The 17,178-nt window shown below is 42.1% G+C and overlaps 1 protein-coding gene across 2 annotated transcripts; it reads right to left on the bottom strand.

The window, feature by feature from the left end:
- Nucleotides 1-4,002: 4,002 nt before the first annotated feature.
- On the bottom strand, nt 4,003-15,222 carry TXNDC9 (thioredoxin domain containing 9). 2 transcript variants are annotated; one of them, XM_030570487.1, is made up of 6 exons: nt 15,059-15,222; nt 13,289-13,507; nt 9,631-9,749; nt 8,452-8,706; nt 5,712-5,839; nt 4,003-4,224 (listed from the first exon to the last, which is right to left on the bottom strand). In XM_030570487.1, the coding sequence occupies exons 2-5, from the start codon at nt 13,475-13,477 to the stop codon at nt 5,722-5,724; spliced, it is 681 nt and encodes a 226-aa protein (XP_030426347.1). In that variant the 5' UTR covers nt 13,478-13,507; nt 15,059-15,222; the 3' UTR covers nt 4,003-4,224; nt 5,712-5,721. The 2 variants fall into 2 exon arrangements, with proteins under 2 accessions (XP_030426347.1, XP_030426340.1); XM_030570480.1 differs by having other exon boundaries at nt 4,003-5,839; nt 15,059-15,221.
- Nucleotides 15,223-17,178: the final 1,956 nt, after the last annotated feature.

The raw sequence follows: 17,178 nt of genomic DNA, 5'->3' as shown, positions 1-17,178 counted from the left end.
AATGAGGTATTCATTCGCTGTGGGGTCCCCAACGTGATTGACTCAGACCAAGGAGCTGCTTTCTGGTCAGATCTGTTAGGGATGCTATCAGCCCTCACTGGAGTCACATAATTGTTCCATATTGCTTATCACCCACAGGCTGTGGGGCAGATGAAACACATGAACCTCACCATTAAAAATGAGCTAAGAAAGGGAGTGGAAATGGGAGGGAAAAAACTGGACACAGTTACTGCCCTTTGGCTTAATGAGAATAAGGGCCCGAGAATCAAAGGGCACAGGATTTTTTCCATATGAGGCTCTCATGGGAAGGCCCATGGAATGGTTGGAAAATCTATTTACCCCAGTACCTGGGGAAGTCACTACACACGGCTTAACACAAGAATGGATTTTAACTTTAATCGATCATGTAAAACAGGTACAGCAAGCAGTGGCCTACTGAGACGAGCAAGGAGCAGCAAGGAGAGTCAAAGCAGGGTATGACGTGCTCGGGGAGCGTGATCTACCCATGGTGGGAGATCTAGCGATGTACAAGAATCCAGGTCACCACCATCCATTCCCAGCTTCTCAATGGAAGGGCCCCTCTCTTGTCCTTGACCAGTTAGGGCTCAGTCTGCTATTATTGGGTACAGAGAATGGAGGACGGGAGTGGATTCACTGCACACAAATAAAAAGGTACAAACAGGATGTTGGAAAGGGGATGTGTAAATTTTGTTATGTATGTATTTCAGGTTAATTCAAAAAGGAGAAAATGATGAAAATTCTCTGGCCCTGAATGAAACAATTATTAGTGCTAATCACAATTGTCACATTTACAAATTCTAGTCATCTCCCACGATGTGAAGTGTCAAAAGGAGGAAACACATGAATGGCTGCTCATGCAACTTGTGGTAATAAAGTTAATGAAGACTGTGAAAAACTCCCCATAGAAAGATGTCCCACTAATACTCCAACAGGAATTTGGCAGTGTCAGTATACGGTTTATAGATTAGATAGGGGAATCACAACCCAATGGAGAATATCAAATTTATCAGGAAATATTGCATGGTACTCCCTGGGTGCGGCCATGATTAATGATAGTGGAAAACACAGTTATCCAGCTATGTGGTTTGTTACAGAGGGTACAAAGAATATAACCGTCTGGTCTCCTGCAGCAAATGAACCCTCTTGGGAAAATACGGCCCCACATTTAGGGTGTGATGTTACCATATGTAACCACAATAGTACTTCCATGGAAGATAATCCCTGAAGGTATGATTGTTATGTACATATTACATTGGGTGTAAAATCCCCTTTCACTGGGTGTATGATGAGTTAACCATTTTATAGAATTTAACCCTATTGGTGATATGGATGCCAAGTTAGAAGAATCCAAATTTAAAGTGGCCACAGCCTGGAGCCAAAAATATTCACTGACGAACAAATGTACGGAAGCCATTGTGTGAGCAGGTGCGGCAGCACTTCTTAATGTATCCTTTCACTCTATTACATGGGTGGTATGCCCCGAGGAATGGTGGGTGGACCAAATTAATCCTAATTGTAGTATGTACATAAAAGGATTAAAACAGCAATTCAGTTGGTGGGTGAGGGGACACACCTGGAATCATCGTCGAAAAGGGGTTTGTGGGCAGCGGGGAACACGATGCTGGGTACATGGATCTGGGGGATGAGTGGGTAACCAAACAATTAGTAAGCCAAAATGTGAGATTTCAACAACAAATTAATGAATTAATGACATAGCAACTATCGGCAGTTGCTACAGGGTGGAGCACAGCGGTAAAGTTGCAGTTAACTCATTGGGCAGGGGACCTCGTGAAATGGGTGGGGGATGGCTTCAGAAGATTAACATGGGGAGAAGTGTGTGTAAGTATTCAAAATACTCAGTTAATAATGTTAATGGATTTTATAAGAGATGCTTGGTCAGAACATTGGCCTTCAGTATTAAATCCGGAGGCTAGCCCGTATTTATCCACAATTGCCAAAACATACCCATCTACCTGGAAAATAACATCTCCAACCTGTGGGGACAGTTCTTGTATAATTGTTACTGATACCATGGGAAGGAAATGCAAATAAGGTGGTCCTCTTGAGCCCTATGGGAGTAACTAGGGAAGGGAGAGTCTGTTGGGAGCCACTAAGAAATAGGTGGGGGAGTGGAATGAGGTTAAATTGGACTGTCATCACATTAAACAGTTGTATATTTAGAGGAGGAATATGGAGGAGCAGGATCAATGGCCTATTGCAAAGTGGGGGCATTTGGGGTAATGTATATGGTGTATGGTGTATTCTGTTGGGAATGTATGCAGTCCTGCAATATAACACTAGGCAGCAAAATCCTTCCAGTATATGACCAAATTATGAACTTCTATACACTGCCATCTGGACTGTGGTGCACCAATGGATAAGTGGACTTAATTGTTGTAAACAATCGAACCAGCACCTACTACCCCATGCCATATCAAGTAGTTGAATTGGTTTAGACAATACCAAATTTCACCGTAGATATTTAATGGATACAATAGAGATACGAGTACACAAAGATTACAAGACCAACTTGCTGCAAGCACCAACAGCTGGACACACTTACAGCCAACAGCCACTAATTATAACTTATAAATAATGAAGTCCCCCACCCGTGTATTGAACAACCCAGGCCCAACCTTATCATGCCCTCTATGATGGGAAGTCTGGAACACTAATTGGAATACGTGTGGTATGCCCATACAAAAGAAGGTGCAGGGCATGGTACTACACAAAGGGCAGTGGGACAGATTGAATATAGATACCTTTCACCTTGATGCCTGGCCCTATCAGGAAGTGTGTTGCCATATGTTCTAGGCTTTTCCAGGGATACCTGGGCAGCAGGACCCCAAAAGGAAAAAGAAAAAAAAGTGGTGCAGTGTTAGGATATAGATAGTCAGTCCTGTCTGTAAAGGCCTATACTTTAAGAATTTAGGTATATGTTTATCATTTAGCTACTTATAGAGGTATGAAAGAATCAAAATCACTGTCTGCCTGTATAAGGGCCTTCTCTCACTGACAGTCTGAGAAAGTAAGCTGGGATTTGAAAATAAGGAAAAAGGAACTTGGATTTAAGCTTGCTGGAAGTTCACCCCAATAAACATCAACAGACTTCAGGTATGTTGCTCTGTTCACACAAGAAGGACTAGGGAAGGGGGAGTGTGAAGGAATAAGCCCTCTAACACCATTGTTTGAAACAGACCTTAAATTCTATGTTTACTTGGAGTACTTCTTTAAGGGGATGAAATCACATGCATCTTACAAAATGGGATAACCTACTTTTGATTTTGTTTACCAGTTTTAGCCTGTATTTTAAAAAGGAATATACTGGAAGCAGTCCTGCAGGTATCCACCTGAAATACATAATGGCGTATCAGATTCAAACTAATGTGCATATTGTAAGGAGACTATGATAGATATTCTGAAAGTGAGACAAACTGAATAAATAACCATAAATGCCAAGATTTCAGCAACGGCAATAGTTTTACTTTTCCTAGGGCTTGTAGAGGGTGTAGTGTTTGGGGTGATGGCTAATAGTTACATGTTTTCCCAGTCAAAGCAAGTAGAACTCAGCATATAGATGTTCGATTATTGTTGTGGCATATGAATCTACTAGTGAATCATTAGATTCAATCATCCATTTCAGCAAAACTGGATGCAAGGAGTATTATTAGTGTAACTATACTTTGAGATTACACAACACTGTGCACTGATATGAGATTTTAATGCACGGAAAAACCTGTTTTGGCACTTCTCTCCCTACAACAGAGACATGAATATCTAGTACTTGCATTGGTATGAAGTGGATTTACTGTTCTTTCAACAAGATAACTGTTCCCCTGCTGTTAAGCTAAAATTTTAACTAGCATCTGCTCTGTTAAGAAGTCAATAAACTTAAAATGTGTGACTTGCTGACAGCTCTATGGGTAAAAAACATCACAGTCATGCTAAACTACTTTTAGAAGGAATAACAACCAGCAGCAGCCAAATTCAAATAACTTTATTTCAATGTACATGAACTGAAACAAAATATAATTGAGATTTACAGACTTAAGAGAAATATATTGCTGGGCCGGCCCATTGGCAAGTGTTCTTCACTACTAAGCAGTGAGAATGATTAGATTTCCAGTCTTCACCTTGCTTGTTGAGCCAAAAAGGAGCTGGAAGTGCCACAGATGCTTATTCCTCAGGTGGACTTGCATTGCTCTGCAATTAAGAACTAGTGTTTATGAACACTGAAGGAAAAATTCATCCACTCTTCTGCTAGATAAACTAAACTCCATGCTAGCCTCAGAGCTTCAACGAGGAGAGGGAGAGAGAGAGAGAGACCTCTTCTGAAAAAATACATCTATTACTAAAATCCTACTTCACTTGTGCTATTGTGGAAATTGCAGCTTTCGAATATTAGGTTTCCACCGCAATTTTGTTTTAGTTTCTTTCCACAGTCCACAATTTTGCATACAGTTGAGGTTTGCAACACACGTTTTCCCAATTAATACATTAAATTATCTTCAGTTCTACAGTGTTTTCCAGAGTTAGCAGAGACAGCAAAGCAATCACTATTGATCTTGCCTAATTCTGTGGATGCTGAGCATACAGTATCTCAGTATGGACAAGTCTTGACAAAGCAGACAGGGCATGAAGGAGACCACTGTAGCCGGGCATACTGCACTGACAGTCAATGCCTGTAATATGTAAATGGCTAAAGTGACAACTTGATTTCTACAGCAGTTGTGTTAAGACTTTAATGTTATATTGTACCGGTTACTTTTTTTTTTTTTAAATGAATGTAATATAGGTGCAAAATTTGCAAGCATAATATAATAGTTGAGTTGTTTATATTGTAGGTCTACTGTGGCTTTTCCAAATTACTGCTATTAAAAAAGGTCCAATACTACTTTTCTGCAATTGTCCATGTCTTATCTGTAACTAGGCCGCAATTATTTGAAGATCATCTCGCGATTCAGGTAAGGTCTTATATATTACTGAAGAGCAACAGTGCAATAAAACATATTGCACTGCATCAAATTAAAAACAAACTCTGTCCCTCATGATGTTCTTATCCTACCTAATCTTTTGTATAAGCATCTGCTCTAAAATTCACAACCACAGAATTTATATTACATAACCCTGCAAGCAAGGTGGTTTCAGTACACTTGCTGCAGCTGAACCAGCAGGTAATAGCACACATCAACATGTGGTATACATACTTGGTAAATGGGAAATTTTGCCAATTTACTTGAAAATTTACAAAAGTTAAGACTGTTTTACAATTTATAGTCCAATGTAGTTAAGTTAGTCAATGCTACACTATGGCACTATAAGATAAGCAATGCTTTACGATGCCCTACTCCAGAAATAGTTATTTGCAATTCTTGCATCTTTAGGTTTCCTTTATTGAAAATATGATAAATGGTATAAAATACTGAGATGCAAATTTTGGAAATGTTTTGAAATAACAGATTAAATTTATGGTCAGTTCCCAGTTGATACCTGGTTCAAAGGAGTTCAGATTTTCAACCTACTTCCAAAGACGAACAAATAGTTGGAATTTCTTTGAATGTGAAATCAGTTTATAAAATTGTACAGAAAAATGGAGTATTATGTGCAAACATATCGAAATCAATAGACTTTATAAAAACATTCCTAGAAATGTACCAGACTTAAACAAAAAATGATATACAAAGATTTACAGCTGAGCTTTTAGTCGTCATCAGAATCTGAATCATATCTCTTTCCTCTGATAGTTTTCTTATCCAGCTTTGTGACAATGGTTCCAAATTTCTTTTGGCTCTGAAAAGGTGGGTCCATCAAGTTTCCACTAAAAAGAAATAAAATTTTGCTGTTTAAAGCGAAAAGGTAAAAATATATGAACCGACAGCAGCACAGACCCAGAGAAGCAGTTGGACAAATCTGTTTAACGAAAGAGGGGTTGGGATCAATAGTGGGTAGGAGGAGCATGTTCTTTCTATGCCCTTAATCTCCCCCCCGCTCCTCACTAAAACCAGAGATTGCCAGAGAAAGTAAGACTAAGGCCTTGGCTACACTTGCAAGTTAGAGCGCATTAAATCAGCCCCAGGCGCCCTAACTCCTGAGGTGTCCACACTGGCAAGGCACTAAGAGCGCCTGGACTCTGCAGCAGGAGCGCTCCTGGTAATCTACCTCCACGAGAAGCACAGAGCTTCCTGCACCCTGGCTGAAATCCCTGGGTGTCAGTATGGACGACATGTTGCATTACTGCACTGTGATTGGCGTCTGGAAACATCCCATAATCCCTTGAAGTCAAGAGGCCACTCTGGTCATTGTTTTGAACTTGGCTGCAGGCAGGCGGATATCCCCTTTCAACGCTCCATTTCTGACAGCCAATTGCTTACCTACTCCGGGACAAGGCAAACCATAACTGTGGGATGCTGCTGCTGCCCAGTCAGGCATTTGTGCGTGTGGGGGGCTGATGTCAGAGTTTCCCCCTGCTACTGTCTGAACTTACAAGATAGAATGCTGACACACTCTCTGCCTCCCAAAACGCACTGTCTCTACCCCCACATATCCACAACATACTCCCTGTCACACTCCACCCTCACCCCCTGTCACATTCCACCCTCACCTCATTTAAAAAGCACGTTGCAGCTATTTGCAAACTGGGATAGCTACCACAATGGACTGCTCTCTGTGGCACTGCAAGAGCTGCTAATGTGGCCACGCCACTGCGCCTGCAGCTAACAGTGTAAACAAATGGCAGTGCTTTCCCTGCTGCTGTCTCCAAGGGCTGGTTTAACTCCTGGCGCTCTACATCTACAAGTGTAGCCATGCCTTAAGACAGCACGGTTGCACTCTCTTTCTTATGCAGCTGCCTCCTCTTAAGCAAGGTTCCTGAGGAGAGCGAGTCAGCCCACAGAGCAGGACATGAGAGACTAGGATTCCAAAGTAGTGTGGACATACAGAGCCTTCACACAGATGGCTGTATCCTACAGTGGATTCCTGGTGATCTGCAGGGTTTGTGGCTCATGTTGCAGAGGGAGGGCTAATGGAGAAACTCTGTAAGGAGAACCTAATACAGGTTTCCTCCCACCTCATCCCTTCCTCTAAGTTTTATCATGTGAGGAATGAGCCAGCCCATCAATATTTACTAGAATCAAGACACTATAGCATTCACAGAATAGGTTCTCTCATATAAATTACAATCCAGCAAGTCCATTTGTTCCTCATTTGTTGACTCCTACTAATATATTCTCTTTGGCCAGCCCCTCTCTGCTTGCTCGCTACTGGTGTGGAAGAAAGGGAAACGGAAAGAGGAAGCGGACATTCCCCCAGACAGTTACAGATTAATGAAGTGCCTAAACGAAAACAGAGTTCTAGAAAGGCACTGAAAAAATTCAATACTTAAGACTAGGAGTGTGTTAACTATAGCTTAGCTCCCATGAGACTACAATATACTGTTCCCATTCCAAACAGTGGGCTTCTTTTTAATAATAATAAATTGGAGATATACATATCTCCTAGAACTAGAAGGGACCTTGAAAGGTCATTGAGTCCAGCCTCCTGCCTTCACTAGCAGGGCCAAGTACTGATTTTGCCCCAGATCCCTAAGTAGCCCCCTCAAGGATTGAACTCATAACCCTGGGTTTAGCAGGCCAATGCTCAAACCACTGAGCTATCTCTCCCCCCTAAAGTAGAACGAGAATACATTCTACAATTTGGAGATTTAACATTCAAATAAATGCAGAGGAGTTTAATGGAAAAACTTTCCCTATTTTTAATAACTTAGCTTTAAAAAAGTCAAGAATATTAAAAGCAAAAGAAGGTACATTAATGTGATAACAAGGTTGACCTTTTAATCACATAAATCAGTAAATTCAGATTGCAGATCCCACAATACCTTAATTCTACCCGTGGTTTTTACTATCGACGTCTTTCCATTAATGATGACAAAACACAAGGCTATGTGACAATTCTTTGCAAATGCAACATAATAGAAATCATTTGCACTTTTTTCAGTAAGAGACTTTTTAAAGTCAAATGATATTTAACCTACATTTTGCTATCACCTTGGACAGGCACATGCCCCATACCCAGCTGAACAGTGCAAGCGTGAAGATATCCCGTAAAGACTGAATTGGTTTAGAAAAGGCTGGACCTTCAGCTGACTTATTAAGAAGCAGCTGTAAAGAGAGTGGGTGGGAACTGGTCATCCTAAAGCCTAAAGGCCTGAGCTTTGTTTGTTTTCACTAGTATTGGGAAAACTTCCTTTTCTCAGGAGCTTCCTGAGAGGCCTTCCCTTTGTTTTCCTTGCCAAAGATTTATTGCTGTAATAGTTGGATTATTAGCTCACTTTGGTCCTGGGCACATTAAACATCAACAGAATCTTCATGCAAAAAATGAATCTGTAAATATAACCCTCACACATTAACTTAAAAAACCAAATATATTCATTACCTGTAATTAATTATGTCTGAACATCCTAATCTCCATTCTAGGGTTTCTGTGGTAAAGTCATCCGTATTACCAAGATCAGTAAAGCCAACAATAAAATCTTGTGTTTTTCCATCTTTTATTAGTGCTAAAGTGGGAATTACTTTGATGCCCAATCTCTCGCACAGGAATGGAGATTTTTCAGCATTTAATTTCAGGAATTTTGTTTCAATGTGTTTTTTTGAAAGTGCTGCCAAATGCTTGTCTAATATCAGGCATCTGTGGGAAAAAAAATACTTATCAGTTAGGTATCACAAAGGCCATAAATCATTTAAGTCTACTTCAGTGCTGAATTCTTATTATTAAGGTCATATTTGAAGAATCAACATTACAGACATAACTTGTTACTTTTGGTTTTACTTTTAGGGAAAAATAAAATATTCCAATCAGTTTACTAAATATTCAAGAGCTTCAACTTGCATTATCTGGATTTCAAGGTTATCAAAATAAGTGACTTGGCATTGTGGTTGGGGAAATTGGGATAACATGTTCCTTCCTTGAAGCCTCTGGCTGCTAGCAGTTCATAGGAAATGTTCTCCTCTTTCATTAGGGCATGTTCTTGCTCACAGTCAAGTATTTGGGAATTCTGCTATTGAACTTCAACAGGAACAAGATCAGGCCCAAGTTTTTAAGAAGCAATCTAGTGAGATTTGTTCAGCGATTAACAATCACCATCAATTTTTTTCCTCTGCTACCAAGTTTTCCAATGACCCTTTTCTAGGGATAAACTCATTATTTCAAAATGAATTTTACCTAGTTCCATTACCTGGCATGGCTGTTCAGCTTAATATTAATGAACTGCCTGCCTCAAAGCTAAGCAACGATGATGCGAAGCAAAATGCTCCCCTAGAAATCCTGTCTACAGACTGTAGTGAATATTTTCAGATATCAATTTACTAAGCTGGTCAACATAATCATATGATGTTATAAAATAAGCCCCATGTTAAGTGTTTAGATGCTTATTTAGTTTAGTTTAGTAGAAACATGACTGATTGCAGGCCCCCCTGTTCTGTGAGATTTGACAGATCTGTTGATTTTAAAACCTCTATATTCAGTTTCACTTGCTGCTTTTAGAATAGTTGATTTACTTTTACACATTCTTAGCATCACAAGAGTCTCTTTAAAATAAGGTATTTACTGTACCTGAAGGTTGTATCTTTATAGAAATGGCAAACCACATTTTTACTCCCTTTGACTTCTTGAAAAAAGTCTCTCTCACTTGGGATTTCTCCATATTCTCCATGTCCTTTTGAGAGCCATTCCTAATGACGAGAAAGCAAAAAGTTAGTACTATGTTTCTTAATTGTATTTAATCTATTCTGAGAGCAATATTACTTTTAGAGAACTGCCTGACATGTTATAAAAATATATTTATATTCAATAAAATAAAAAAAAAGTGCCACCTGAAAGCTTGAAATCTTTTCTTAAAAAAAAAAAAAAAAAGAAAAAAGAAAAAAGAGGGGAAGGAGCAGGAGGGTTTTACTGGGAAACATTTGAAGTCAAACTACTTTTCCCTCTTCACCCCTTCTTCCCCTGCACAGTGGATGAAAAACCACTGGTTTGGACATGGCTGCTGGATTAATCTGCCGATTTTTTTTTTTTTTGGTGGGGTAGAAGAGGAGGAGGAGTCACTGCTTTGTTGAGAGCTGCAGTCCTTGTACAGAATACAATATGCTTCCATAGCATAACCTTCTACGAAGAATAGATTAAACTGCCAGTATTCAAGAGAGGATATAAACCCCAAAGTTCTTTCAACAATTTTGGGAGCCTCAAAGTTGCAATGTGGACTGCCCTCTTCAGAAAGTAATTGTACACTGAAAAAAATTCACCAAAGCATGACAGCTATCACAAAAAAAACTGCAACAACAACAACACAACACACATACAGAAAGCATGGCACAGCACACTTTAAAACCGATTTACTTTCAGTTGTCCCTATATAGAAAATGCAGATCAATACTGTATTTTTAAAACTTCTGAAACGTGCATTAGTATCTCAACATTATAAAGGTCACCAGAGATGGCTTTACAACAGATAGATTAAGTATTTAGATAATCTTTAAAAACGACAATTGTATACAAACAAAAAGTCCTCAAACATCTAGGTTCAATCCAAACACTCCACCGTAAGCATGTTTTCCAGAACATGCACACAATTATATACACAAAAATGCATGCTTGTTTACAGTCACTGAATGCACAGTTACAATTTCACAAGGGAAAAGTTATAATGGGACATGTAAATTGCAGTAATTGCATGATTAGGTGTGCAGATGTGTGCCTGCAATTTTGAAAGTCTAGCCCTTTATAATAAAAATTACTTTGCACTCACTGGAGAAGGATTGAGTAAGCCAGATGTTTACAAGCAGTATATGCTTTTCCAAAGCTAAATTTCAAGTTGCCTATTTTTTAAAGTTAAAACAAAGCAGTTTTAACAAAATGCCAGTGCAAAAAAAAAGTGTTACCCTAAAAAGGAGTGAATTGAATTAAAAGGAAGTCATAAATATCCTGAATGTTGTCCATGCTCATGGTACCTAGTATAGCCTAATTATTTTGATTTTTTTTAATCAAGAGACTACAAAGAAGAAGAAATAGAAAGAGAGTCAACAACAAACTAAACTGTTCTTCAAGGAAAATCAGCAACAGAGAGACAGACATGTTATATTATCAAAAAAATATGTTCAGGTCTACCTTGAGTCAGAACTATTAAGATTCCATATCCCTCAGCATTCCAGCCTAACAATGACAGATATTAGAAACATAAGAACGGCCATACCGGGTCAGACCAAAGGTCCATGTAGCTCAGTATCTGTCTACTGACAGTGGCCAATGCCAGGTGCCCCAGAGGGAGTGACGCTAACAGGCAATGATCAAGTGATCTCTCGCCTACCATCCATCTCCATACTCTGATGAACAGAGGCTAGGGACACTATTTTTTACCTTTCCTGGCTAATAGCCATTTATGGACTTAGCCACCATGAATTTATCCCATTCCCTTTTAAACATTGTTATAGTCTCAGCCTTCACAACCTCCTCAGGTAAGGAGTTCCACAAGTTGACTGTGCACTGTGTGAAGAACTTCCTTTTATTTGTTTTAAACCTGCTACCTATTCATTTCATTTGGTGACCCCTAGTTCTTGTATTATGGGAATAAGTAAATAACTTTTCGCTATCTACTTTCTCAACATCACTCATGATTTTATATACCTCTATCATATCCTCCCTTAGTCTCCTCTTTTCCAAGCTGAAGAGGCCTAGCCTCTTTAATCTTTCCTCGTATGGGACCCTCTCCAAATCCCTAATCATTTTAGTGCTAGAATATCTTTTTTGAGGTGAGGAGACCACATCTGTACACAGTATTCGAGATGTGGGCGTACCATGGATTTATATAAGGGCAATAATATATTCTCAGTCTTATTCTCTATCTCCTTTTTAATGATTCCTAACATCCTGTTTGCTTTTTTGACTGCCTCTGCACACTGCGTGGACATCTTCAGAGAACTATCCACAATGACGCCAAGATCTTTTTCCTGACTTGTTGTAGCTAAATTAGCCACCATCATATTGTATGTATAGTTGGGGTTATTTTTTCCAATGTGCATTACTTTACATTTATCCACATTAAATTTCATTTGCCATTTTGTTGCCCAAACACTTAGTTTTGTGAGATCTTTTTCAAGTTCTTCACAATCTGCTTTGGTCTTAACTATCTTGAGTAATTTAGTATCAACTGCAAACTTTGCCACCTCACTGTTTACCCCTTTCTCCAGATCATTTATGAATAAATTGAATAGGATTGGTCATAGGACTGACCCTTGGGGAACACCACTAGTTACCCCTCTCCGTTCTGAGAATTTACCATTAATTCCTACCCTTTGTTCCCTGTCTTTTAGCCATATTCAGCTGCATCCACGTCTCAAAGCCTAGTACTGGTCTCTACTATTCCCTTCACAACTAGAATGCCCTCTTTCCACCTCCTATCACTGCCCAGTTTTATAGTTTTTGAGGCTTGACCATACTAGGCAGGGAAACCCAATGGAATTCCCTATTTGCAGCTCAAGTTCCATACCGGTTGCTAAGAAGACCCAAGCTATGTTGCAAAAGATTTTTGGGAAACATCACGATCAATAGCTTAATGAGATGGTTGCAACAGCAAGGTAGGATCAATTCCTGCCCTTGCAAAAAGACATGAGCAAGTATGTTTTCTTCACATACATCCCAAAGTCTTACTGGACTGTGAGAAGCCCCTTTGCAGAATGAGGCTAGGGGACCAGCCCTCTAAAGAGCTGGGAGAGGCAATGCATCATTCCTTTTGTAAAATGCCTCAAAACACAGAGAGGGAGGGACTTGCATACTACCACAAGAAGACTTCAAATGTTTAGAAGTTTGGAGGAGGAGGATCCCTAAAGTCTGCTGGCATGTGTGCATTACTGGTGTTTTCAGTCAAAAATGTTTGAGGTCTCAATCACCTGAATATGAACATAATCAAATCCAAATATCAGTTTATTTGCTTACCCTTCTCTTAATCCAGATTTTTTTTAAATACACTTTTGTATAATTTTGATGTTACCAAACTGCTCTAAATCAAGGCCAAAAATTCAAATGTGTTAGACATGTTGTATTCTACGATTCTATGCCAAATTTCAGCCCAAAGCAAGTGTACTGCTATTCAACACCTACCCTCCCCGAGATTTTCTATCAAACACAAACAGAATCAACTATGGTAGTCTTTGCTATAGTGCATAAAGCATCTGATCCCATTCTTTGAAGTTCAGAATGTAAAATGCTGCCAGAAAATTACTTGTTTCTGCTGCTGGGATTTCTTTAGTGCTTCAAGCCTCCTTTCTTTAAGGCGTTCCAATTCATCTTCATCCATCTGGTCCAATTTCTGAATTTCAGCATCCAGCTGTTCTTCCACTACTTTAGTAGTCTGAAGCATTTGGTTTTCCAGAACTTTTGAAAACATTTCAACAGAAGTATCAGCAGCCATTCTTCTGGATATTCAATACACTCCTTGTAGCTGCAAAACATAAGACATGAAAGTAGAGATGAATACCATAAAATAATACCTATTTTAAGCCTTTAGTTCACATCCTGATCAAACCAGTCTCTTATCTATAGAGTGCTGTGTAGCAAAACTGGGGGTGGAGAAAAGAGAGACAGTACCTATCCTATTAGGAACTAATATGCAGACAGTTGTCTACAGAGTTGTAAATCCCCCTGAAGAAAATAATACTTACACCGTACACACGCAAGAGAACAAAGATTCCAGTCATATCCCATTCTCTGACTCCCTAGGCCAGCTGCTAAAATAGCACATTCAGCTTCTTGGAGAGGGAAGCCCAGATTCACAAAGGGCACTTCAGTTTCAGTTTTAGGCACCACTATGATCCTCAACACAAATGCCTGGCTTCCGCCTAACTCTGTAGGTGCCTAAACTCACCCAGTGACTAAGTTTTCAGTATAGAAGTTCCCTACATATATTTCTGCCTGTGGCCATGTGCACTGCTGCCTCCCTGTAGGTGTCTGGATACCTATCTCATGCCTAAGGCCCAGCTCAAGCCACAAACCAGGGGAGATAGGCAGAGGAGAGCCTAACTCACCCGTAGGTCCTGAACTGGTAAGTGTGTGCAGAGGCTGCCTACTGCCACACAAAACAGCCTAGAGAAGAGTGGGAGGTGGATCTCTCTTATAATCTTTAGCAGTGTGTTTAGGATACTTACACAAGATGTGAGAGACCCTTTGTTCAAGTCCCTCCTCTGCCCTATGAGGAGGGATCTGAACAGGGATCTGCCACCTGTCAGGTGAGTGAAAAACTGACTGCTTTGGGCAGCAGCATAGGCTCAGTCTTTCTCTGTGGCGATCCTCCTTGTGTAGAATTTCAGACACACATCGTACCAGGAATAGAGAGAAAAATGAGCTGCAGGAATTCACTAAGTTTTCCCCCATAATGCTCCATGTTTGCTTTACCCCTAGCGATGTAGAGCTGTGTGGTGCTTTTGGAACAGGCTCACAGCAGGGCGGGAACGAGACCATTCAGCTCAGGACCCGAACAGCCTGCAAGCCAGCAGCCACCTATTTGTGCTACAAAATGAGCCAGTCGCCTTAAGCCCCGTAGGGCTTAATTCCATCGAAGTGAAGCGCAACACCCGGCCCGGTGGGGCGAGAGCCGGTTCCAGAAAACGCGCATCAGCCAGGGGAGGCGAGGCGAGGCGGGGGCGGTGCCTGACGTGTTATGGGCACCCCCACCCTCCAGCTGTTACCCCCTGCAGCTCCTGCCGAGTGCGGGGGGCGGGGGGGGAGGGGTCCACCAGCTATAGGGCGACAGGGCCCCGAGCCAGGCAGCAGAGAAACACAACGTACTGCGCACGCGCGGCTCGCGCCCGCTGCAACAGCTGCGTTCACCGGCTCCAACGCCCCCGCCCCGGACAAACCGCCCGTGGCGATCCCAGCCCCACCCCCACCCCAGCGAAAGGAGCCCGCAGCCGGGCCCCTGGGCCGACAAGGGAAATGCTGCCGGACAGGACGCGCCGCTCACAGTCCCCGCCCCGCAAGCCCGGCGCCCCCTCACCCTGTCCGCGCCTGCCGGTCTCGCGGCCTCAGCTCGTGCCTGGCGAATCCGATGATCGTTGACTCGCCTCGCACCAGGGAGGACGGTGGTGAGGTGAGAGGCCGCAGTGCGCATGCGCCTTCACGCCAGGACCCAGCACCACGGCGGCCGACGGAGAGGGCGCGAGACAAGGGCGGACGAGAGACCCGCTGAGCGAGGCGCTCACTGCTGCTGCCCTGCTCCCCCTCTGGCCGGAGGGCGAACAGCGGCAACAGGCTCACGCTCCCTGCCGGGCCAGCCCCAGCCCGCCCCTGTACTGCCCCCTGCTGGCCAGTTCCAGGCTGCCCCTCCTTACTGCCCAGCCCTAGGCTCGCCCCTTACTGCACCCTGCTGCCAAGGCCAGAGGAGGAAATTTCCCACCCACTCCCTCCTCGAGCATGGGGGTGTGCACTGTACACAACAGAAAACAAGGGACGCTCTGATTCACTGGTGTGGCCCTGGGGTTAGAGCGCAGAACAGGGAGTCAGACTATGGGATTCACAGCTCTGCCACTGAACTGCTCCCTGCCTTGGGCAAATCGTTTTCCCTCACTGCACCTCCCCTCTGCTCTGTGTAAAACAGGCACAACAGCGGCACCTTACGTCCCAGGCGTGATGTTTGTAAAGAACTTTCAGATTACTGGACAGCCAAGGAGAATCTCTCCCCTCCACCCTCATGAGACACACGCAGGTGCAGAGCAGAACAGTGTGCTGTGCGATGCCTGCTGGGGACTGTGGCCTGCTGTCTGTGGGTGCTGTGAGGCTCTGCTCTATTCCTTCAGGGTGGGGCTGGGGCTGGGGAGCCACCCTGAGGAATGGGGCAGGAGCTCCCGTCTGGGCTGGGGGATAGGTGTGAAGCACTGGGTGTGCAAGGACTCCAGCTAGAGTGGGGTTCCCCATAGCCGGGTGATGCATCCATCCGTGGCCTCGTTTGGTAGGAGGGTGGGAGTGCAGCTCTGTGGCCTTGGGCTGCTGGTGTCAGGAGGAGCCATTCCTGGCTCTTTAGGCCATTCATTAGGTCTGTGTCGTAATAGGCATCTCTTGACATCAGACATGGGGCCAAGTCTTTCCTCAGGCATCAGTGTATGATGCATAGGCAAAAACTTGCTAGCCAATAAGGGTCACACTAGACTGTTTGTAAAATCCTGGGGAAATTGGGTGCAGCATGTTCAGCTATGCTTTCCGGTGAGTGGAGTAGTCACAACAGATCATTGCTTCTACCACATGACTTTAGTACGTCACTGACTATTCTAAAATCAAGATGGGATGTTTTTCTAAATGTGAAGGAGCAAGTTATATAAAAGGTATGTATAATAATTGCTCTATTCTGTCATCTAGATTTTTTTTACCCTGAATTGGAAATGTTAAACATATAGCATTCATTCTGACATATTTTACAACTTCCTGTTGTGTGATCCTTCCAGTAGACCACCATTTTACTGCTCTATCGCACTTATCTACAGACAGACATTGTCCCATTATGGTAGCCAGGAGGAGGCTGATTGGGAATTGTGAACCATATCACCATAACCTGCCCATTGGTTAGTGTCTGTCTGTTGTATTTTTGTGACTCCAAACGTTACATCTGAAACGATCCTTTAATTCTTTTCTTTAATCACAGTGGTAATATTTTTGACACAGAGTAATGATAGTAATGGCTAGGGCAATCAGCAGGAGTGGTGTCTGTAGTTCTTAAATACTGACATTATATAATAAGATTCCAGGAATGTCACACTGTGGGAGTCAGTCTGAAGCTTATGTCTGTATAGTCAGTGTGAAGTGACAGAAGCAGCTACAAGCGTGTTGAGAGCTCTCTTTGTTCAGAATACCACCAGAATGAATCATCATTGGGTTTCACAGTTTATTACCATCCAGTTTTTAAATTCTCAGCCATTTTGACTTAATTAATTATACCTGTGTGATGTACAGCTACAGTCATTCCATCATGGATATGCCATGCCAAGAGTCCTAGGCAGTTCCGATGTCAGAGGTAACTCAACCAATCACCACCCTTATTCTATAGCTAATTTGCAGGCAACAATTTTATTGGTAATTTAAGGGATAATGTACAATGATGGATTACTTGGCCCAACTGTCACACCT

The sequence above is a fragment of the Gopherus evgoodei genome, chromosome 1, assembly GCF_007399415.2.
Source record: "Gopherus evgoodei ecotype Sinaloan lineage chromosome 1, rGopEvg1_v1.p, whole genome shotgun sequence".
Taxonomy (NCBI): domain Eukaryota; kingdom Metazoa; phylum Chordata; order Testudines; family Testudinidae; genus Gopherus; species Gopherus evgoodei.
This window is presented reverse-complemented; position numbering and strand designations above follow the sequence as displayed.

What these genes read in the sequence shown, in the direction of transcription:
- TXNDC9 (XM_030570487.1), bottom strand. Translation starts at nt 13,477, where the DNA reads ATGGCTGCTGATACTTCTGTTGAAATGTTTTCAAAAGTTCTGGAAAAC. An exon ending in TATAAAGATACAACCTTCAG is followed by an intron (nt 8,707 to 9,630) that starts GTACAGTAAATA and finishes TTTTTCCCACAG; the next exon opens with ATGCCTGATATTAGACAAGC. An exon ending in TCAGACATAATTAATTACAG is followed by an intron (nt 5,840 to 8,451) that starts GTAATGAATATA and finishes ATTTCTTTTTAG; the next exon opens with TGGAAACTTGATGGACCCAC.